Source organism: Paramisgurnus dabryanus, chromosome 9 (genome assembly GCF_030506205.2).
Source record: "Paramisgurnus dabryanus chromosome 9, PD_genome_1.1, whole genome shotgun sequence".
Taxonomy (NCBI): domain Eukaryota; kingdom Metazoa; phylum Chordata; class Actinopteri; order Cypriniformes; family Cobitidae; genus Paramisgurnus; species Paramisgurnus dabryanus.
The window spans coordinates 24,831,621-24,855,657 of record NC_133345.1 but is presented as its reverse complement, the minus strand read 5'-3'; the positions used below and the strand labels follow the sequence as shown (position 1 = coordinate 24,855,657).

The window sequence follows — 24,037 nt, the reverse complement described above, 5'->3', positions numbered from 1 at the left end:
AATTTAAAAAAAGTTTTACTAATTATTTAACGTACAACGGGCGTGGCCTAAGTACGTCTAATTCTGGTGACGTACATTTGGCGCGCTGTAATCAAATATTCCTACAAGGAAGATTTCGGTGTTGTGAGATTCAAAGTTGTAGTCTACTTGATTTATATTTTTTACATTCGCTTTCAGACAAGGGAATGGGGTCCAAAATAATTTCCGAAGGAAACGGTTTCGTTAAATTTCTCAAGTGAGTGTTTTTCGTTATTTTATGTTGTGACAGAATGAACTTGTAACGTTACTGGCACACACGACTGTCATCACTTTAATGAGTACATTATTTTCATGTCTTCAACATAGTTCGCACTTAAACTACTTAATATGAAATGCCTAAGTAGTTTAAGTATGTGTTTACTTCAAAGTTTCTTTTTCGGTACGTTGTAGGTTGTGTCAAGATGAAAATAAGGATAACTCCACTTATATGGTAAGAACTGTCTGATATGCTGATGGATGAATCTTACACATTTGTCGTGTCGGTTGCTAAATCTTCAGTATAATTCTGATATTTCATTTGTTTGTTTGCTCAATTTCAGGATGAAATTTCAGTACTGTTAGGACAGAATGATGAACTGTTGTGCAACATTATCAACAAAAACCAGCCTGTCTTTATCTGTGAAAAAGCAGTAAGTCTGTTTATGATCTTCCTATATGTCATATGTCGATATGTATTATTCCTATGATTGCACATTTACATATTTGTTTCTTTTTTTATCATGGAGAAGCAAGTGAAGTACGAACCTGACGCTTCAGAAAGTATGGAAGACAGCAATTTAGTTGAAGAACCCACTAAAATGGAGCAAGATCTTGGGCCTCAGCCCCTCTCTGTTATGAAAGCAAGGTAAAAGAAACTTTGTTTTTATCTCTAAATATTATTTGATAAAATGAAGTTCCTATTTGCATTCTGTGTTTAATTCATTTTTTATATTAATTATTAATCTTCCAGGCAGCTGCTGTCATGGTACACCATGGCTCAGAACCCCAACATGCCCTTGATAGAAGCCCCAGGGACTCTGCACCCTCTCTGGATCCGTTGTGACAAGTCAGACCCTTGTGCCACTGCCTGGCTTGGAGCAGAGACTATCTACAGTGGAAATAAGCCAACTGGAATCAAACTATTTACAGTCAGCTGTAAAGGTTATAGAGCAACACATTTACTTGAATTGCTCAAATGACATTATTGAACGGATACATATTCAGTCGCTTTTAAATTATACCTGTTTGTAAACCATTGCAAAAACCTTTCCTGCAGGTCCAACAGGAGACGAAGCATCATTTACCACTTTGGATGACCTTAAACAAGAGCATCAGAAAAGACACCATCCCTCTGCAGTAAGAAATGATACCCGTCTTATAATTTATATGATATGGCTTCTACACCATAAAGAAGCTGTTAAGACTAACATGATTATTTTTCAGATGGCGACCAAAGGATGGGCACAGTACAACCTTTTCTCCTCCATGAAAGAAGAGAGCATGGTGTTTGAGTCACAGAGCAGTGTAATAGCCAATCTCAAATGGAACAATGTGGAGAAAATTTTGGAGTGTCCTCCACTGTCTTCTGTGGCAACTCTGGTTAGCACCAGTGCAAGTCATGCACTTTATTTCCTTAAAAATGCATGACAATTTAGTCCTTAATTCACTTGTCAGTTAAGCATTAAAGGAATATTCCATTTTCTTAAAAGAAAAATCCAGATAATTTACTCATCCAAAATGTTGATGTCTTTCTTTGTTCAGTCAAGAAGAAATTATGTTTTTTGAGGAAAACATTGCAGGATTTTTCTCATTTTAATGGACTTTAATAGAGCCCAACATTTAATACTTAACTCAACACTTAACAGTTTTTTTCAACAAAGTTTCAAAGGACTATAAACGATCCCAAACGAGGCATAAGGGTCTTATCTAGCGAAACGATTGTAATTTTTGACAAGAAAAGTAAAAAATATGCTCTTTTAAACCACAAATTTTCGTCTAGGTCCGGTCCAGCGTGACCTAACGTAAATGGGGAAGGTCACGTGTTACATATATAAAACGCACATTTGTAAACAATAAACTGACACAAAGACATTAATTGGTATCAGTTGACATACATCAACGTAGGAACGGTCCTCTTTCAACACACTTGTAAACACTGGGGCGGAGTTTCGAGTTCGTCCTCTGTGACCTCTTGACGTCATGACGTATTGCGTGGGGTCACGCTGGCGCATCACGACCGGATCTAGACGAGAAGTTGTGGTTTAAAAGTGGATATTTTTTATTTTTCTTGTCAAAAATGACAATCGTTTCGCTAGATGAGACCCTTATGCCTCGTTTGGGATCGTTTTTAGTCCTTTGAAACTCTGTTGAAAAAAACTGTTAAGTGTTGAGTTAAGTATTAAATGTTGGGCTCTATTAAAGTCCATTAAAATGAGAAAAATCCTGCAATGTTTTCCTCAAAAAACATAATTTCTTCTGGACTGAACAAAGAAAGACATCAACATTTTGGATGACATGGTGGTGAGTAAATTATCTGGATTTTTTTTTAAGAAAATGGAATATTCCTTTTAATAGATGGTGTTTAGCCTGGCCTTAACTTTGTACTAGAAGATTTGTGCATCATGTTTGTCTTTTGTTTGCAGAATATCAAAGTTGCAGTTGGAGACATAAGGAGTTCAATCTATCAGACCCACAAAGAGATGGAGTTCCTTCTAGTAAGTAAGAATGCATTAAATCTGATTGGGCTTCATGGTTGTATAAAAGTGGAATTTGTATTATAGTGGTTTGTTTTTTCAAGTTCAAGGTGTTTTTTTACATGCATCTCATGATCTGTTAAGGTGGTGTGTGTAAATTTTAGCGGCATCTAGCGGTGAGATTGCGAATGGCAACCAACAGCCCACCCCTCAATTTTAAAACACATATAATGGAAGCTGCCAAAGACAAACATGTTGTTGTCTACGACAATGCAAGGATGAAACGCGCTCTAAAGAACAGTTTGTTGGTTTAGAGCTACTGTAGAAACATGACGCCGACTTCCAGGTAGAGGGATCCGCAGTGTATGTAAATAAAAACGGTTCGTTCTTAGGTAATAAAAACATTACATATATATTGAATATAACTTCATTGTATAAGGTCTTATACACCACTGATAATATAGTTATATGTTTTATATTTCATTTCTGTCAAGAAATCCTTCTAAAAGTTACACAATGCACCTTTAAAACGTTATGATTCTATGGCACATGCATAAATGTTGATTTGTTTTGTTAAGCAATTGTGTTCAAATGCCTATTAGAGATAGCAACTCAGTCAATACATGCATGCACATAAAACTATTGCAACAATTTTCAACATTATTTGACTAGGCGCTGGCAGAGGGATTGAGGACAGGAGAAACTGAATGGTTAGAACCCATGGAGACTCAATCTGCTGTGGACGCAACCAGAGCTCTTATAGAGGGTAAACACTTGTGCTGCTTAACAATTGATTGATCTGTGTTTATGTATAAGTTGCAATAACTAGTTGTCATTGTCACACTCTTTGATATCTTTGTTTTATAGTTAGTGCATGTCAGGTTTGAGGGTCTTGGGTTATGTACTTGTATATTTAAGTTGTTCCTACTTGTAGAGCTTGAGAGTATTGCACATGGAGGTCTAGGAAATGCTGCTAAAGCTTCTGAGGTAAACTTAATCAATAGCAACAAAGCATTGCATAATTTATAAATCTAATTTATAGTTTTAACCACAAGCTTATTCAAAATGTGAACTTTTAGCAGAGCCAGAAGGATGCTAAGACGGATGCTACAGCTGCCTTCACTTCAATGGTCATTGAGAGAGGAGACTTGGACTTTACAGAACAGCTGTGGGAAAAGATGAGGAGGAGTAAATATTGTTTTTGCGTTACGGATTTTTGTTTCACCAGTATAGAGAAACAATACATTTTAAAATCAAATACATTTTCCTATTTCCCTGTAGGTGTAAAATCATATCAAGACATAACAGATTGTCTAAAAATTGTCATCAAAGCAATAAGACATGGTCAAATCAAACCTTGGGTATGTGTTAATTCTTGTTCTGCAAGATATTACATAGGTACATGAATGATTATTATGCACTCAAGATATTCCTCACACGTAACATTAATCTTAAAAGTGATAAAAAGGTTTAAATGTTAAATAACAAAGTTGTTTCCTCCTCAGATCCACAAAGACAGCAGTAGCTCTCTCAGTAAACTGATCCTTAAGTCATACCAGCAGCAGATAGATACAGTACCTCTTACTGGTCTCACACCTGCTAATATGCTGCTCGAGCTGGGCTTGGATAAGATAAGGAAAGACTTCATCAATTATCTTGTTGGTATGTCAACACAGAAGGATGGGATTTTCATTTAGCATTTTGTGTAAAATACTTTAGCTTATAGATGCTCAAAAAATGCTTGTAAGTACATCGACAAGCATATTTAAAGGAACCCAGTAAGCAATTTTGGCTTAAACTAGGCAAAATTTGAGCTATCAGTGAAAGTCTATTGGACGTCTAACCATAACCCAGGAAGAGACTATGTGTATACGCTAATAACATGTAAAAGACATGAAAGCAAACACCTGTTGACTTTACATGATGGAATATCGTACATCCAGCAAGTTATTTTGGAAAAAACGCCATGTAACCAAATTCAAGGTTATTTAGGGTAGAAGTGGATTACCAGCCAGACTATATTGGGTCTATAGTTATTCCTGTCTCGATTATTGCTTGCTAGGGATAGCGCACTTGAAAATTCAGCTCAAACCTGTATAATTTGTGGTGCAGTCTGAGAAAACCCAGTTATTTTTTGTGATTTACTATTTTGTACATAAAATCGTCCTATAAACATTCTAAAAAATATAATCTTGATATTTCACAGATTTTAAAGACATAAGATTAGATAATGACATAATTTTAATGGGTAAGTGATCTATTCCTGTGTGCTTTATTTGATTACTTGTTTTTTCCTGTTTTCTAGGAAAGGAACTTACAACACTTAACTATTTGGTAGGACACTATTTTGATTTTTAGGATTTTTTATTAATTTAAGCAGTGAAGTTCATGCTTGTCTTGACTCTTTTGTGTTTATGCCTTATTCAGAGTTACTACTTAGACACCGAGGTGGACCTACAGGAGCAGGTGATAAGAGTGAGGAAACTACACCATCTGCTGGAGATCCTGGGCACCTGCAGCACTTTTCTCAGTCTGCCACATGATCGCCTCTTTCTGTTTACTCAGTGAGCTCTCGGTTCTTTACCTAAATAATGTTTAGTTCAACAAAGAGCAACTATATCAAAGTCCTCTCAAAAGTCCATATTTCTAGTTGTTCATAGTTAAATGGTGGTCTACTTCTAAAAATGTTTCTCTTATGTCAGATCTTGTTTGCAGTACTACAAAACCTCCAACTATGATGAAGACCATGTGTTCCAATTGCAGATTAAGCCTGCACTCATTAGCTACTTTTATGAGAAGTGAGTCCAAACTTAATCTTAAATCAATTGTGAGTATAGTGAAGATGCACAAATTTGAAATAATGATGGATGGTTCGTGTTATTTTCCAGAGAGCAGCCGTTCTTTTGGGCAGTAGACGTGGCGAGTGGACAAGGGTCAAGGGAGGTGAAGACATCATATCACCTCAGTGACAAGTCATTGGTGGACCACGTCAGTTTTGACTTGGGTAAAGCCATCCATTACTTTGATTTTTTATTTTGTTCTTCACAGTTTTTTTGTGTTTGGTCTTCACATGCCTGTGGCTTCTTTGGCACTGCAAATCATTTCAGTTGTTTTTTGTGCTTTCTTTTACATCCTTGTGTAAACAAAAATCTGACATCTGCATCTCAACATCTGGTCACGCACATGCAGATTTATCCTTGGCTGCTTCTGTGAGTGGAGAGAATGAGATGATGTCTTACTACAGAACTATGGTGAGCTGCAGTCTCATCAGCTTCACTTAACAGCGGTAAGTAAAACTTATAGACGAAATCCTGTTCTTTTGTTTATTTTAGTTCATACAGGTTTGTAAGAAGAATACAGAAGAATAATTTGTGACCCCCTGCTGGCAAATTAAGTCGCAATTAGTACATTTTCAAAAATGAGTTATTGATGGATAGGAATCATTTTATTAGAAAATATTAATAAAGGTACACCTCTTTAAAAAGATACAAATAAAAATCATTTTAGATGTTTTATTACTATTTGCTTTTAAATCAGTAGACAAGGGCTAAATGTACTTTGGACGAAATCGACCAAAAATAAAAAAATGAACTTCTTTTGCCTGCAGCTCAAAAATATTGTGCGCATTCCGACTCATTTAGACAGCACAGGTCACATTTTTGTTTATAAGTTGCAAGTTTTTAGGGTTAGATGTCAACAGGGTTTGAGAAAACTGCAGCTTCGTATTTAGTAATTTTGCCCCATAATTATAATTTTTATAATTAATTTCAGCATAGCAGCCATACCCTCCTCAATCTCAACCATATTTTTATACTTATTTAAGGGACACTCCACTTTTTTTAAAAATAGACTTATTTTACATCTCCCCTAGAGTTAAACAATTGAGTTTTACCTTTTTTGAATCCATTCAGCCGATCTCCGGGACTGGCAGTACCACGTTTAGCACAGCTTAGCATAATCCATTGAATCTGATTAGCACATTAGCATCACGCTCAAAAATGACCAAAGAGTTTTGATATTTTTCCTATTTAAAACTTGGCTCTTCTGTAGTTACATCATTTACAGGAAAATTGAAAGTTGCGATATTCTAGGCAGATATGGCTAGGAACTATACTCCCATTCTGGCATAATAATCAAGGACTTTGCTGCCATACCATAGTTGCAGCAGGCGCAATGATATTACGCAGCGCCTGAAAATAGTCCCCAGCTATTGAAAGTTACCATCTTTTCATTTTCCGTCTGTCTTAGTACACGATTTAACTACAGAAGAGTCAAGTTTTAAATAGGAAAAATATCAAAACTCTCTGGTCATTTGTGAGTGCGATGCTAATGGTCTAATCAGATTCAATGGATTATGCTAAGCTATGCTAAAAGTGGTACCGCCAGACCCAGAGATCGGCTGAATGGATTCCAAAAAAAGGTAAAACTCAATTGTTAAACTCTAGGGAAGCTGGAAAATGACCCTATTTTTTTAAAAAGTGGAGTGTCCCTTTAATAGCAGAATATAAAAAAAAACACTGTACTAGTTGCGTTTACGCAGCAGGAACATGAGAAAAATGGCACTCATCAGAATACAGAGAGTGCACACGGTGGGAACCACAATCTCAGTCACCATCTCCATGTGGCTAGTTAAAGGATCTGTAACATACACAAAGACATGAAATTAAATCTTAATCAGCTCTAACATTTCAGCCTTTCCTAATGCAAAACAGAGCACTCAAAGGGTTAATATATTCTCTTCAGAGCAATATCTAGCTATTATGTGTGTGTTAGTGTTGGCTTACCATGAATAAGTCTTAGAATATTGGCAACCGTATTCCGCTGTTCCTCTAATGAAGACAGAAAAATACGTCAGAACACATTAACCCTTTGAAGGCTGCTGTCTGAGATCACAATAAAGCACTGCAACGCTTTACTTTCAACCAGCTGAGTCAAAAACAGGGCAACATGCTAAAAATCAAGCATCCCGTGCTTATTAGTTTGAAAGTAAAGTGACTGTGAATCCTAAAGACCTGGATTAGGTTGTGTAAAGGTGTTTGATTATGGAAAGTGGCCCTCTAAGTTACTGAAGTTGGCCTGATGTACAGTATGTTGAGGTAACTAGGGTTTTTTTTGCTGGAAAAACTTTTCAGTTCAATGTAAGAAATTGGCACAGGCAACATTTGCTGATGCATTTTCTAAAATTCCCTAGTGAACATCTCAAAAACCGCTGATGCAAATAATGAAAACCTCAGCAAAGCAAGGTCTGCTCTTGAATATATTTCTAATCTCCTGAGTGAAGGATTTCAAGTTCTCAAGACCAGAGCAGACCAGAACTGGGCTTGTTTAACGTTCTTTTCTTAGTCGTCGACTAAACCACACAATCATTTTGAGGTTTCTCAGGACTTTAATGGAAGTTTGCCAAGCCAAAAAGAAAATGATACAATTACAGCTGTATGTACCCTTGTGTCTAAACTTTATCATGCACTGGCCAGATCTTTGGCATCTCTGCATGTTACTTATTTTTCTTGGATTTTCAAGCAAATACAAATCATGTTAGAGGTTTCGGCCCCAGTCTTTAAGACCTACACCAAGCTCTTTGTCAATCCGTTCTCATGTTAGCCATACCGATCCACTGTGGACACGGCTAAGTCAAACCACAATTGAGGTTAGCATAATAAAACAGGGGAAACCCAGATGAAAACTAGGAATTTTCTCATGTACTTTAAAAGGGGAATTTATGTCCATGACATGTTGTCTTGATTAAAGACTTCTTGACTTTCTTAGGCTGTGATAAACTAATGGATTTTTTCCTTGTTTGCCCCCTGTACAACATGTTTTATTTCAATGCTCTACTGACCTGCAGCCAGGAGCTGATTGCTGGATGAGCAAGTCTCTGTAGCCTTTCTTCTCCAGTTCTCCACCTGCCAATGTTAATTCAAAGCATCAAGGGCCGTTTACACAATAACATTTAACAATACTTTTTTATTTTTTATACTACTATCTGTGTTTATATGTATAGTGGTGTCTTCTGTTACTATCTCATATGCAGCTGAATGTGATCCTTCGTCCTGGGCAAATGTCTGACGAATAAGTGGGTGATTCTCACGAAATAAGATTAAGGTCTGAACTTACTATAACCATTATTTTTAGAGGATTTAAAAAATATTTCCTATAGAATTATTTAAATTTTTTAGATTATCATTATCAAAAATTATCATTACCGCAACATGATATTACATTAAATATATGCATTTACTAACTCATGTTTTGGTAATGAGAACTAAAAAGTTGTCTAGATACTGTGACAAACAAAATTTTAACTTTTATCTGGAGGGAAAAAATAAGAACTGCTTACCTGGCAGCCATCTTGAGTGTCACAGTCAATTATGTCTCTTCCAACTAATGTTTTTTGAAAATGTTAGTTCCTATAGGGCTTAAACAATGATTGAAAATTGTTGCGGAGGATGAGAAAAATTTTTCTGGACACATTTATATTCCTTATTATTGTCTCTACATTTACCATTGATCACCAAATACCACATTTCTTTACTGTAAATGTTTATAGTATTACATGCACTTAAGCTTTTTATTTTTTAGAATTTTTAAATATAAATTTTCCATGACAAAGAACCCAAATCCAGTCATGGACATGTTGCGGTTATTAAAATTTTCCCCTTAAATGTGGAAAAAACAACAAAATTGGTTTGTATGATGTCATTTGAAATCATGTGCAAAATAGTACGTGAAGAGATGTTCGTAACTCTATGCTTCTTATTTTGATAGCATTTTCTTTTATTATCAAAATGTTTCATGACACCTCATAAGTCTAATTTCGCGAGAATCACCCAAGTATTCTGTCACATTGTATTCATTTGTCTTGAACTGATGTAGTTTGTAAAGCGCCTTGAGCTTGGGAAGGTGCTATATAAATTAAACTTTTTTAATGTAGGGTCCTGAAAACGCAAACTTGGCCTTTAAAGTGCAAGTATTTAAACTGCTTTGATGCCATCTTGATTGTTTGTATATATTAGGGATGCTCAGATGTATCTGCCTATAAGTGTTATCGGCAGATAAAAGCAACTTTACAAAAATAAAAGCGATTGTTTAAAAACAGCCGATGATCAGGGCAGATTATACAATTCTCTCAGATTTTCAATCTCACAGACCGATTTTTTTTTATTGTATAACTCCTGAATACGGGTACATTTTGAGACCATTTTTACATTTTAAGCGCTAGCATTTTTATTATCATTTTTCTTTCTGCCTTACAGAAACATCATTAAAATCATGCTACAGTACATGTTCCAAAGTTACCAAAGAGCTTACATATCAGCTTTAAGATTTGAACTCCATTCTTGGTATCGAGTGATCATTATGACAAGAAATTGGTACTCAGTTTTGGCTGCAAAAATCCTGATCCGAGCATCCCTAATCCCTAGTATAATCACTCTGTAGAAGAATGTTTTTAGTGTTTTTTTATAAAGTAACAACACCATCTACTGGCCTGGCACACATAATTCTGCGTTTTTAGTCGTTTTCACGAATCTGCGCATCATTTTGACAATATTATTGTTTTACTACATCGCTATCATGTAAACGTCAGTCATAGTCACCTCTGAAATTATTTTTGTTGTTGTTGCAGATGGACATTCTCATAGATGGATCCTCCTTTCAGAAGCACCTATATAATCTGTCCTGTGTATGTATTTAACTTACCTGTATACTTTTCTTAATTATGCCACATTTAAAACACAGTTAAAAAAACATTATTTATATTTTTTTCTAGTTTGTTATTATCTGAAAATAAACATTTGAGTCATTCTTTTTTATATTTATTTAGCGTATAAAACCTTATAGGCAATTGTGCAGTATTTTTACTCGAGTACTTGATATTTCAATATGTATCTAAATTCACTGTATTGCTATAACTTGCATTTCTTTATAACCGGCAGTTGTACTCTTTAGGAAATCTAATAAGCAAATCAATAGGACAGTAGTACAATACCTCTCTCTGATGGGGGAATCCATTAGAACCAATGATGCGTTTATAAAACTGAACCGAGGCCTTGGGGTAACGTGGTTTATTTTTGTTCTTGAAGTCCACATAGTACAGTCCAAACCTCTCTGAATAGCCCTCATCCCATTCAAACTTGTCCAGCAGAGACCAGGCAGTATAGCCCTTTACATTGACTCCATCCCTTATAGCTACAAGATACAAATGTTCAAACCAATGTAAATAACTCAATTAAAACAAGATCTGCTTGAATTTCTCTCCAGTTACTGGATAGAGTTGACCTGATTACAGGTGTCGTATCCTCTTTAACATTTACATTCATGTATTTGGCAGACATTTTTATATAAAGCAACTCACAGTGCATTACAAGGTATACATTTTTTATCATTATGTATGTTCCATGGGTTTGAATCCATGTCATTTTGTGCTGATAAAACAATGCTTTACCACTAAGCTATAGCAGGAGCATGAATGTTGGAGGAATTCAACTACAATCCTGCCACCTTCCTTACAATTGCTAGGAATTTATAAATGACTTGTGTTATGTACTCAGATTACTTTAATGTAGTTTTTTTAATGGGTCACTTGCCTTTGAGCATCTCATTGATGTAATCCTTGTAATATTGTATTCTCCAATCATCACACAGCTCAGTGCACATCACCTTCTCTGACACTCCATTCTCGGTGATGAAGATCATTGGGTTACCATACTGAGTCTTTAGAAACGGGAAAAGTCATGACAGCATTATTCTTGGTAATGCAGGCTTTTTGAGAATAAAAGCTTACACAAGGAGAAATGGAATGAAACGGGTGTCTTAAAGGGGACATATCAAGTTTAAGTGCTATAATTGTGTCCCCAGTGCTTCTATCAATCCAGAAAATGTGAAAAAGATCAACCCAGTAACTTAGTTTTGGTAAACTATTCTCTGCAAGCATGTGAAAAAAATGGGTCACTGAAATTTGGCTCCCTCTGTGATGTCAGAAGGGGATAATACCACCCCTTAATCTGCACTTTCCAACCACAGCACTGCCATTTAGTGCAGAGATCAACTCATTTGCATATAAAATGACACCCAAAACGACACATTTTTGCTCACACCTACAAAGTGGCAATTTTAACATGCTATAATAAATGATCTATATGGTATTTTGAGCTAAAACTTCACATTTGTACTCTGAGGACACCAAAGATTTATTTGACATTTTAAAAAAGCCTTGTGAAATGTCCCCTTTAAGCAAAATATGTCTCATGCTTTATGCACCTTTATGAAGTTAAGCAGTCGACGGAAACCCCAAGGAACAGAATAGAGCCACTCTGAACCAGGATCAGGCCATTTTGGGTCAACCAGCTCTGCTATGTCACGGTCTGTAAAGTAGGTGTTGCTGCGGGTTGAGGGGAAATTCTTTTGGGTGATGTAGCGCGTCGTGAAGTGGCCCACGCCTAGAAAGTCACAGGTGCCTTTGATGTAGCTCTTCTCTTGAGAGGAAAAGGTTGGGAGACGAGATGTTCCCAATCCCTGCTGTGCACTTTTCCTGCCTTAAACAAAGAGATGTCATCAATGTGTTTACTTATTATCATATTTAACTTCTAATATTTGATAGTACCTATGAAATCTTTCATCACTTGAGGATAGTCTCCGTGGAAAATGGGTGTAGCAAACCAGCCTATGTAAAACTGGACGTATCTCTCAGCAGCCTCAATGTCCTTTTGATTTGTGATGTCCACAGGTTCTCCCCAGTCCCCAGATAATGAAATCCCCACCATACCTAGAGATGAAAACAAGCAATCAACACAATCTACTCTTATATACAAGAATGCACTATCCGAGGGAAAGCTGTTGTTAGTGGTGTATGTCTACAAGCACATCTGGAGTTATTTTAGTAAAAGCTATTCTGGCTTTAAACCCCCAAATAGTGCATTTATCCTTCACAAAAGTAATCCACACGGCTCCAATGTGTTAATAAAGGTCTTCTGCGTGTAATCAATATGATTTTGAGAGAAAAATACTATATTTCAAACTTTATAAACTGTAATAACTCACTTCCGGTAACGACGACATCTTGGACTCATGCGATTCATGACAGTAACCATAGTTATTATAGGTTTTTTAGTTAATAGTTAGTTTATAAAGTATAAAATATGGATATTTTCTCACAAAATCACATCGATTACCCACAAAAGACCTTTATTAACCCATTGGTGCCGTGTGGAATATTTCTTTGAAGGATGGATGGACTTTTTGGGGAGTTTAAAGTCAGTAAATCATGGGGTTATTTTGATATTTAAAGGGACACTCCACTTTTTTTGAAAATTGCTAATTTTCCAGCTCCCCTAGAGCTGATTTTTGCCGTTTTGGTATCCATTCAGCTGACCTCCGGGTCTGGCGGTACCACTTTTAGCATAGCTTAGCATAATCCATTGAATCTGATTAGACCATTAGCATCTTGCTAAAAAATAACCAAAGAGTTTCAATATTTTCCTATTTTAAACTTGACTCTTCTGTAGTTTCATCGTGTTCTAAGACCGACGGAAAATTAAAAGTTGCGATTTTCTAGGCAGATATGGCTAGGAACTATACTCGCATTCTGGCGTAATAATCAAGGACTTTGCTGTCATAACATGGCTGCAGCAGGCGCAATGATATTATGCAGCGCCTGAAAGTAACTTTCAACAGCAGGAGACTATTTTCGGGCACTGCGTAATATCATTGTGCCTCCTGCAGCCATGTTACAGCAGCAAAGTCCTTGATTATTATGCCAGAATGAGAGTATAATAGCCATATCATAAAAAAACATATTTTCAAAAAAAGTAGACTGTCCCTTTAAGTGCCAAATTGCACCCCCTGCATTAATTATAAGAGGTTTTTGGCTACAAAGTGCAATTTTGCGTGGTTGTACAGTACCTCTCTGTTTGCTTCGCCACTGAGAATCGTAGGTGTGCCATACCTTGGAGTGTGCCTGTGAGAAAACCAATATAAAACAGTATTCTAAATAGCTTTATTTGGTGTTGGAGGACAATGTAATAGGTAGTGTCTTCTCACCTTAATGATGTGGTGAGCTGCTCTGTAGGCTCCAGTGCCCATGAGCTTCAGTCCTGGAGCATGTTCTCCAGTCTCATATCCTTCAACTGCCACTGACTGACAGAATACATGCACTGTTGAGCATTTACTGTAGAATGTTCTTTAGCTGGTTAGCAATGAATACAGTGAGCATACCCATGGGTTATTGAAGGTTATCCAGTGTTTCACACGGTCCCCAAATTGCTCAAAGCAAAGGTTGGCAAAGTCATTAAAATAATTAACCATGCTGATGTTCTGCCATCCTCCATACTTCTCCTGCAAGACCTGATTGATTGCATAATGAAAAATGTAATGAGTCTTTTGCAATATCTCAACTCAGTTGATGCAGCCGATGAATTTATTGTGTTCATATAAGATCATCCCTTTCCAAAAATGTTACAGATTTGTTAAAAGGTAATACAGCAAAAAAAAAAATGCTGTGTTGGTTCTAATCCATGGTTGGGTAAAATTTGGACAAACCCAATCATTAGTTCAAATTATCCTATGAAATGTTCATATTTGACCCAACCATGGGTTGAAACAACCCAGCATACACATCATAAAATTAAAGGCACTTCATGATGCCATTTAAGAGAACCTTTAACATCTGACGAACCTTTCTGCTTCAATATGGTTATTTGTAGTAAAATTAAGATTAAAATGCAGTGGGGAAAATAAGTATTTGACACATCAGCATTTTTATCAGTAAGGGGATTTCTAAGTGGGCTATTGACACAAAATTTACACCAGATGTAGCCATCAAGCCAAATATTAAATTCATATAAAGAAATCAGAACATTTAAGTATACAAGTTGAGTCATAATAAATAAAGTGAAATGACACAGGGAATAAGTATTGAACACATAATACTTTTCAATAGCCCACTTAGAAATCCCCTTACTGATAAAAATGCTGATGTGTCAAATACTTATTTTCCCCGCTGTATATTAAATATTAGAAAGGTATGAAAAAATGGTTATTCTGACAACCTTTGACTGAAAAGTTTTTTAGCATTATTTTAATTTAGTTTATTTAAAGGACTACAAACCTGAGGTAGGTCCCAATGATACATGGTCACTATGGGAGTAATGTTATTTTCAAGCAGCTCATCAATAAGAGCATTATAAAACTTCACTCCTTTCTCATTCACATGGTCAGCTGTAAACGCACAGATGTGGAAGTCATTCAGTAATGGGAAATGTATTGGCAATCATTTATGGTAAGGTTTTTACTGTGTGTGGCAGAACCCTTACACCTGATTCCTGTTGGGATGATCCTGGGCCAAGAGATTGAGAACCGATAGTGATTTAGGTTCAGTTCTTTCATCAACGAGACATCCTCCTTCACAAAAAAATTATGAGTGGGAAGCTTTTGTCACTCAAATACCATTTCTAGAAATGTTTATACCAACATGCCATTGGAATGGTAGTGGTCACCTTAACTTTGTAGTATCCATCACATGAAGAGTCTCCGGTATTGTTCAGGAATATTTTTCCTTTCTTATGAGTGAACACATCCCAGATGCTCAGTCCTTTTCCATCTTTGTCCCAGGCTCCTTCTGTTTGATAGGCTGAACTGCCGACGCCCCACGAAAATCCTGCCAAATAAACACACAGTAGACTCGGTAGAGTACAAGGGCTGCTTTTCACATATTAATGTCTAATGATTCATGACTTTACATCTTTACCAACTTCACTTATAAATCATAGATAACCATATAGATCTACAATTTCCCAAAGGCCTTTGTGGCAGATCCACAGAGATCATACCAGTTGGAAAAGTGCCATAATAGAAGGAGTCGTGGTTGTTCGTTGTCCAGTCGAAGTCCTCAGCTGCAGACAAACACAACACCAGCACAAGCACATGACACGCTCGTCCAACACGGTACAGCAGCATCATATTCCAGCTCTCTGCTCCAGCTTAGTGTCTCTCTTCAGCACCACACTCTTCTGATCTGAGAGGTAGTTCATATTTTATAAAGAAATGTTTAGGCACCTAAAACAGCAAAATACTTCATACATTATGATTTCAGTTTACCTCCAGGAACTGGCATTCTAAAAGTGCCCAACGTTGGGTAAAAAAGATATAAACCCTGCTGTTTGGTAAATTTAGCTAAGAAAATGTTTTTATTTGACCCAACAATGAGTTTAACCAACTCAGCATAGGCTAAATTACAAACCAATGGATTAGGTTCGTCCCTTTTTGACCCAATGCTGGGTTGAAAGTGGTTCATTCTTCAATTGGGGTGGCAAATGAGAGGCAGAAATTGTAAAAATGCTTGTTTGTTTTCTTTTAATAAAATGTATTGTTATGCATTTTAAATTAGTTTAATATGATATGCTATATCCATTAAAATTAAAGCCTAACATTTATAATTTTAAATCATTTTTTAAAACACTGGTGAAACAGCCACTTATGTCTGTGGGGTTACCAATAATTGAAGTAAAAAGACAGTAACACCACAGACAAATAAGCCTAAATACAATCTTTTCTAAAATGAAGGCTGCCATCATGATGATTTCAAGATCAGGGGACATTTAGGAAATGTATGTATGGATTTTTAAAAAAAATGATTAAAATATTTAAAATCTGCAGTAAACATGACACCACAGACATTAATAAAGTGCGACACATGAAATTGTCAGAAATTTAGCTAACTTAATTAGAAAATTATTAAGAAAGAATGCACTCACCATGTACCCCTCAGATCAACCAGCACATGCGATGACCCTCAAACTAAAAGTAGTCCAAATAGATTTACCCCTTTTCTTAAAGGGGCGACATCCATTGTTGTTCTTTTACTTTTTTCTTTTAAATATTACCAATACAAAAATGTTAAAAACGGAATGTTAACATTTTTGTCAAAACATGTTTATTATTATGTTATCATGTTATTATTTTGTTTTATGGTGCTACTTAGCTGTATTTTTTAAGTTATGAAGGTTTAAATCAAAACAAACCAACTACAGTTGAATTGATATTAATTGGAATGCACAAAAAAAATTCTGAAATATATATATATATATATATATATATATATATATATATATATATATATATATATATATATATATATATATATATAAACAGTTTAATACATTTGTACATGTTAAATAAAATTTATGTTCACAATTTAACCACTCTCTCAAACCAAATTAATTATGTAGTTTAAAACAAAAAATTTAATTCTTAATAGTGCACGAATTGTGTTTGCCCTACAGAATACAAACATGGAAACATTTTATAATTTATTGGTAATTAAAGTTTATTTTAACTGTTGTAAAGTAGGGACACCACTTGCCATCCCAAATAGAGAATAACCCAACTACTTTTTAAAAAAACGTGACAATCTGCTTCACACTAACGTTTAGGTTTTAAATGTTTCATCTAATCTTCAATCTTCATAGTTGAATGTTATGCTAGTGTTGTTTTCATTCAGTAGCTTCATTTGTTAACCCAACAACTATATAGTAAGCATTTTTTTTTTATAATCCATAATTTTAAATCTGTAAACTAGAATTAATCTACAACAGCATTTTTACTTTGTTACAGTCCTTGTTACAAATTTTTCAAGTTACAATTCCCCTACTTGAGTTTAAAGTTAAGTCAAAAATCTTAATTCTTTATAATACTGAAAATACCTTCTGATATTTGACTTTATTTTATGAATTATACTTTTCTTACCTTGCTCTTTCACTAGGAAGATGTCACACATTTAAATCTATGCTGTTATAGCACATTTGATGTTTTAATAAATGTCCTCTTGATTTTTGCAAACATACCTCTCACAGGATTTTCATTGATCCCTATTTCTGTAAAATCAAGAAAACTATCCAACATCAATATTAGATCCACATCTCAGGTTTGTGTATACAAAATCTGTTACTGTTCTCCCGGTGGCAAAGCACTATACACTACTGCAGGTGGTCCCGTGACCCCAATGTAGACCTAAATGCCTGTCTATTGAGGGTCAATGGAGTGTAATCACATTTCGCAACAGTAGACAAATCTTTAACAAATGAGGATTTTACACTGTAAGCAAAGTTAATGTTAGAGAGGTTGATACTTCTATGTTTACTTTAACAATAGTAGCACATGGTGTGAAAAATAAATGAACGTAAATATTGTATGACAGTTATCAAAATCAGTTATTGTTAAACAAATGCATTTAGTTTCCCATATGACAACTTCAAAACCTAAGAATAAGAATTAAGAAAAGTATTCTCAAGTTAGTATGCAGATTGTTGACAAATTATTTGGAAAGTGCTGAACTGATGGAAGCATTTAACTGTTATCTGTTACAGCAACTTTAATATAAAATTGCCGGCCAACAGAAACCACACAGAGGCCTTTGGATCATCGCATTCATGTTTATTATCATGTACCTGCTACAGAATCATGTAAAAATTTGACTCAAACATAATACATTTACATCAAGGCAAAGTACAATTCAAGTGCATCTAAAAACAACTACGGATATTCCAGAAAAATATCCAGATGCATCACTCGATTAAATATTTTTCCAGTGCTATTCTAATTTATTTAGCACCTTCAAAATTGCAAAACAAATATTTATGAAATCTCTAAGAAAACATAGGGACTCTGTATATTAACAATGCTTCATACGAAGTACAAAAAAACAGGCTCAGCAAGAACACTTGTCATGCTCATGCATACACACCACTTAATCCGCACACTCACTTTTCTAAATAGAAAAACACTTTCGCAGGTTTACAACCTGAACACGTTTAACATCTATAATACTTATTATCATCTTTACAATCATAATGCATTCTATCTCAAAGCAATACAACACGATATGAAATTAGGCCTAAATATTACAGTATCACATATTAATCACCATGAAATGTGATTGGTGCAAATCTTTAATTTACTTGTATTTAAAAAATACATAACAGTGCAGGCTTGGCACAGTAAGAAGAGGAATTTGTGCTACACATATTTGTTTTGGATGATTCTATATATGGCTGAACCAACAGTTTGTCTACAGCAACACCAATTTTAGACCGAGAAAGAGTCTCTTTTACACAAACATCTTTCAGCATGCCAATTGTGCAGATTACAGACCTAAACATAGGACTTAATGAACATGTACTCTTTAAAGTCAGTAGTCATCGTCTTCCTCCTCATCTTCAAGCACCATTTCAAGATCATCATCATCTGCATCATCATCGTCATCTTCCTCCTCCTCTTCTTCTTCCATGTCGTAGTCAGTTTGAGCACCCAATACTAGTTTGGTCTGGTTGATTTCACTCTCATCATCTAGGTTAACTTCCTCCTGTGCATAACAAAACATAAACACAAGTCATTTTACGAGAAACGCCTCAATTACAAAAGTAGCATTTTTACTAATTTTTGTTTCGTGTCATCTCCACTACGCCTCATACTCTATGTCATACACCGGACACTCGTTAATGGAAGCTAGTTATTTTAAGTGATCAACTGATACCGATTTTTTATAACCGATACCAAATATTTGGCTGCTTATGTGGCGGATATGCTGAATCAATTTTTTTTTACTGTTATACTTCTGTTTTTGACACAGTTACAACAACACTAATGAAATGAACGAACACTTAAAATAATAATAAGCACTCCCTCTTTGTATACAAAGTAATAAATGGAGGAGTCTGAAAGAGTAAAGAATAAAATTAATTTAATGAATAATATCACTGGAATAATAAATTGTCATGAAAGTATCAAACAAAACAGCTTATATATCATTGCATTTCTTAACTGGTATTTTAGGTCAGAATAATTAATATCTTCTTGTTATATCTTATAAAATGGCTGTTGACAAAGCGCTGTTTATCTATGCATTTACATGCATTAACTGTATCAAACTGCGACAGCTCACGAAGGAAACTATCCAACCTGAAAAAAAGATGTCTGAAAAAAAACATTTACATCAAGGATGGCTTGAGGGTGAGTAAATCATGAGGTAATTTGCAGGGTTCCCACACCTTAGTTAACTTCAAATTCAAGGACCTTTCAAGGACTTTCCAGGTCCAATACCCTCAAATTCAAGGACTAAATGTGGGGACACATTTCAAGGTAGAGCAAGGTTACATCGTGTTACCTTTTAAGATACATTTTTACATGTCCCTTTTGAGGGAACTTGCGATGCATCGCTGCAGTGACTTTGGGAACGCCTCCATGGGTAAGTGCGTTTGAATGCATATATCAAATTCAACCAATGGTGAGGCTTAATGACAAAGACAGGGTGACGCGGGAGTCAGGAAGTATATTGCTATGTGAAATATTGCCAAAGACGGCGTTACAAGGATGCAGGAAGTATGGCAAAGGAGACGTAGGGTCTCGTTCCCTTTTCAGGGAACAACAGTTGCATTCTTAACCCTAGACGTGTTTATGTGTCAAACGCAACTAGCAAAAAAGCATTTTGTTATGAATCAACATTTGCATACAGAAGATATAAGCATTTAAAGCAAACAGTTAAGCACGTGTGCTTAAAAAGTCTAGAATTTTTTTGTTATCCTACACTACACAGGGAATATGGATTTTTCCATAAAACGTTTTGCACAAAATTTCTATTTCTAGCACTTTCAATGACCTGTATCTATGTATGTTTATTTTCAAAAACTTCCCAGGGCCTTGAATTTTTTTCCCCATATTCACAAACTTTCAAGGACCCGTGGGAACCCTGAATTTGAATTTTTGGCTGAACTATCCCTTTAAGAGATTTAGGTTACAGCCATCCTGTAGTTGTTAACAGTCAGTCAGGGACTATTTTCCAGCGGAAGGAAGGCCTGTAGTGATTTGACTTCATTTAAGTTGCGTTGATACATACTTTTTCTTTGTGTGGTAATCGCTTTATAAAAGCAATAAGGTACTTTGGTGCTGTAGTCCTATATCAAGAATAAGTCACAGCTAAATGGGTTGCAGGCACTCAGCTTCAGGTCATGTCTAACACATAGACTGTAAAAAATATGGACGTAGTGACTGTGACGTCACTCATAACTCAGAGCTTTTTTGAAGCCAGTAGTAAGCGGTGCCTGTCTTCGCCATCTTGGCCACGCGTCACCGCGAGGTGGCTGGTTGCTGAAACCATGCCCGCCTAGCTCGACTCTAGTGACAGCAGTGCCAGTTGACCAAATTAAGCTATGTAGACCAAAAACATGTTTTGCATCAGGCTGTAAACATATTATTTTCTACTGTAAAGTTGGGCATTTTAACATGGGGGTCTATGGGAATTGACTTCCTTTTGGAGCCAGCTGATGAACTGTAGTTTAAGTCACTTCCCTATTGGCTTCATGAGAGAGATCGGAAGGTTGCCCCTCAGTCTAATAATAACGTCATTAAGGCACAGCCTCTCACACCTTAGTGCTTATAAGTATTATATGCATACCTCAGGTGCAGGGGCTTCATTCGTGTTCTCCTCAGATTGAGCACTGATCATTGACTTCAGGGTTCCCTCCTCAAACTATTAAACACAAGCAAAGTCAGACAGTTTCCTGGTCGAATTATCATTATTATAACACATAATTTTGTTTTACTGGCTCTAACAATACACAAGTTGTTACCTTAAGTCTGTTGAGCTGATCTTGCAGCATTACTTTTATTTTTAGAAGAGTCTCCTCTTCCTTTTTGAGTTCCTGAAGGCGACTCAGCATAGTTGATGAATGTGTTTACAGCATTACTGTAAAGAAAGCCACAACAACAAGACTTCAGTGACTATGACCTTAAGTCAGAGCATACATTAATTGTTTGTATTACAGACAGACAAATATATGACCTGTAATGGCAGAAATAACTTATTTTATACTTCCACCATTAACATAACCAGTGTTAATATCGATCAAATTGTTGATGAGGCCAATAAAGTCATGTTTTTAATGATCAGTAAATATAATATTTGTGAAGTGTTTGCTTTTGGTTGAGGAGTACATCATGTCCCTGATCTGATCTACAGAATGCTGCTGCTTATTCATTGGAATCGCGCTGTCAGACAAACTGATCCATTAGTTATATAGCAAAATCTTTATATTTATTTAGATGTTCAATTATCAGTTCATACTCTCAACCTTGTCTAATGTTTAAAAAGTCATGTCGTAACCCACCTTAATACTAACGTACTGTAACAGCCACTCACAAAACAGGCAGCCAGGCTAGCGGAAATAAATACAATTACGAGCGATTTATTCCGTTAAGCGTCACTCGTTTTTTAACCCCTACAAACAATGAGTGCTACACTTACTTTATCGTCTCCGCGCGGTCTTTATAAACTGTATACATGCGATGAAACTGTTTCTTTATTATTTTCTCAACTCCAGCCTTAGCATTTGGCGCAACATGTCGCACGCACCACAATACGCATGCGCATTTAGCACGTGAATAGCGCTGCAAGTTTGCAGTCTGTCTGAGTTATAGTTAATTTTTTTATATAATATTTTTCATAAACAAATACAGCAAACACACCTCGTTAGGATCCTATTTCTTAATAAATGTTTATGTTTAAGATAAAAAATGTATTTAATGCCACCCAACTCCAGGACCTACAGCACGTTATCACTCAGTGCTTCAGCGTCTCCCCGTGGTCAATTTGAGGAGATACATTTCCATACACAAGCCAAATCCTCTACAGTGGTTCTCAAACTGGGGGCCACGAGATGGTGCCAGGGGGGCCCAGTTTTATGACATTTTATAAAATACATAAATTTTTCATAAATTCTGTGTAATTAAACCTAAAAAAAATAAGGCTACTAACCAACAGCACTACTTTGTATACTTTAATATGTTTTGTCTAATTAGAATGTTATGTTTTAGAACAAAATTGTCATAAATTTTCTTTGGGGGGGGGGGCGAAGGAATGCACCGTACACAAGGGGGGCCGCACGCTGAAAAAGTTTGAGAACCACTGCTCTATAAACATTAAAGGGGACATTTCACAAGACTTTTTTAAGATGTCAAATACATCTTTTGTGTCCCCAGAGTACATATGTAAAGTTTTAGCTCAAAATTTCATATAGATAATTTATTATAACAAGTTAAAATTTCCACTTTGTAGGTGTGTGCAAAATGTGTCGTTTTGGGTGTCATTTAACATGCAAATGAGATGATCTCTGTATGGCAGTGGGTTGGAAAGTGCATATTAATGGGCGGTATTAACCCCTTCTGACATCACCAGGGAAGCCAAATTTTAATTATCTATTTTTTCACATGCTTGCAGAAAATGGTTTACCAAAACTAAGTTACTGGGTTGATCTTATTCACATTTTCTATGTTGATAAAAGCACTGACCTAATTATAGCACTTAAACATGAAAAAGTCAGATTGTCATGATATCCCCCCTTTAACGTGACATTTTTAAATGTGATAACAAAAAACTTAAAAATGAATGTGTTTACAAAAATTTTACACTTTTTGAGTGTATCATCAGTCATTTAAGATTGGGACACTAACAGAAAACACAGAGCAAATAGAAAGAAAGAGAGATCGGTTAACATCTGTTCCCCAGTTACATTCTGTGCTGTCCTCACCTGCATACAGAGATGTTTGAACTGGCAGGTGCCAACTTTACAACACCAGGAAGCCTAATTAGTTTCAAATGTAATGCGTCACACAAAACAAAACAAACACCTCGACTAAAGGCAACATTGTTTTTTTCTAAATTTATATTAACTTATTGTTGTCTGGACTATTAGATGTTTCATAGTGTACTGTATGGTACCATTAGAGGGCCTTTGTCTTTTATTCAACTGCTTGTTTTAATAAAAGCATCAGTGTCAATATAGAAGCAGTGGATGCTCAGAAGTGGATCCAAGCTTATTTCTACAGAACATTATTTATGAGGATCGTCTTTAAAAGTCATAACATATTGGGCACTGTTTAATGCATGTTTTGCATTAGTGAACTGGAATTACTTAAAAGACAAAAAGAATATCTGTGTGTTATACACAAACACAAAGTCTATTTTCCCCATAGGCAATTTTGTGGCATTTAACCTAATCTTGCGAGCACCTCCTGAAAATGGTTAAAACTTTGCAGGAGTCATATGCAAAATTTGCATGTGGCCAAAAAATTCACAATGAGGTGAAATTAAGAAAAAAACTAATCTAAAGGAAACTCACATAAATCACAGATGGAACCCATTGACGTGAACAACATCTTAAAGTTCTCTTAATCAGTCACTCAAAATGCCTATTAGGTTCTTTTATAGGATTCTTTAACTAAACCCATCCAGATGTGTATACTGATATCCAGCATGTGAACACCACTGGACATCCTGCAGT

General features: G+C 35.7%; 3 protein-coding genes across 10 annotated transcripts; 1 reads left to right on the top strand and 2 right to left on the bottom strand.

Annotated features, from left to right (window-relative positions):
• The first annotated feature begins 86 nt into the window (after positions 1–86).
• Positions 87–10,717, top strand: zwilch (zwilch kinetochore protein). 5 transcript variants are annotated; one of them, XM_065283252.2, is made up of 19 exons: positions 87–235; positions 430–469; positions 579–668; positions 768–883; positions 989–1,179; positions 1,295–1,374; positions 1,462–1,617; positions 2,661–2,732; positions 3,384–3,477; positions 3,646–3,698; positions 3,794–3,899; positions 3,993–4,072; positions 4,217–4,373; positions 5,017–5,045; positions 5,139–5,275; positions 5,414–5,509; positions 5,600–5,715; positions 5,901–5,997; positions 10,336–10,717. In XM_065283252.2, exons 1-18 carry the CDS (start codon positions 186–188, stop codon positions 5,990–5,992), a joined length of 1,755 nt encoding a protein of 584 aa, XP_065139324.1. In that variant the 5' UTR covers positions 87–185; the 3' UTR covers positions 5,993–5,997; positions 10,336–10,717. The 5 variants fall into 5 exon arrangements, with proteins under 5 accessions (XP_065139324.1, XP_065139323.1, XP_065139321.1 ...); XM_065283251.2 differs by having other exon boundaries at positions 765–883; positions 3,791–3,899; XM_065283249.2 differs by having other exon boundaries at positions 92–235; positions 3,791–3,899.
• lctlb (lactase-like b) lies at positions 7,186–15,665 on the bottom strand. Of its 3 annotated transcripts, XM_065283254.1 has the most exons (13): positions 15,536–15,665; positions 15,203–15,363; positions 15,014–15,107; positions 14,815–14,903; positions 13,923–14,051; positions 13,749–13,844; positions 13,611–13,665; positions 12,313–12,474; positions 11,970–12,244; positions 11,297–11,423; positions 10,699–10,898; positions 8,551–8,614; positions 7,186–7,349 (listed from the first exon to the last, which is right to left on the bottom strand). In XM_065283254.1, exons 1-13 carry the CDS (start codon positions 15,663–15,665, stop codon positions 7,234–7,236), a joined length of 1,698 nt encoding a protein of 565 aa, XP_065139326.1. In that variant the 3' UTR covers positions 7,186–7,233. The 3 variants fall into 3 exon arrangements, with proteins under 3 accessions (XP_065139326.1, XP_065139327.1, XP_065139329.1); XM_065283255.1 differs by lacking the exons at positions 8,551–8,614; positions 10,699–10,898; positions 14,815–14,903; ... (1 more) ...; positions 15,203–15,363; positions 15,536–15,665 and having other exon boundaries at positions 13,923–14,012; XM_065283257.1 differs by lacking the exons at positions 8,551–8,614; positions 10,699–10,898; positions 13,749–13,844; ... (2 more) ...; positions 15,203–15,363; positions 15,536–15,665 and having other exon boundaries at positions 13,923–14,012.
• Positions 15,666–18,122: 2,457 nt separating this feature from the next.
• snapc5 (small nuclear RNA activating complex, polypeptide 5) lies at positions 18,123–22,133 on the bottom strand. Of its 2 annotated transcripts, none has more exons than XM_065283258.1 (4): positions 22,003–22,133; positions 21,329–21,444; positions 21,154–21,228; positions 18,123–19,065 (listed from the first exon to the last, which is right to left on the bottom strand). In XM_065283258.1, the coding sequence occupies exons 2-4, from the start codon at positions 21,416–21,418 to the stop codon at positions 18,892–18,894; spliced, it is 339 nt and encodes a 112-aa protein (XP_065139330.1). In that variant the 5' UTR covers positions 21,419–21,444; positions 22,003–22,133; the 3' UTR covers positions 18,123–18,891. The 2 variants fall into 2 exon arrangements, with proteins under 2 accessions (XP_065139330.1, XP_065139331.1); XM_065283259.2 differs by lacking the exon at positions 22,003–22,133 and adding an exon at positions 21,866–21,993.
• Positions 22,134–24,037: the final 1,904 nt, after the last annotated feature.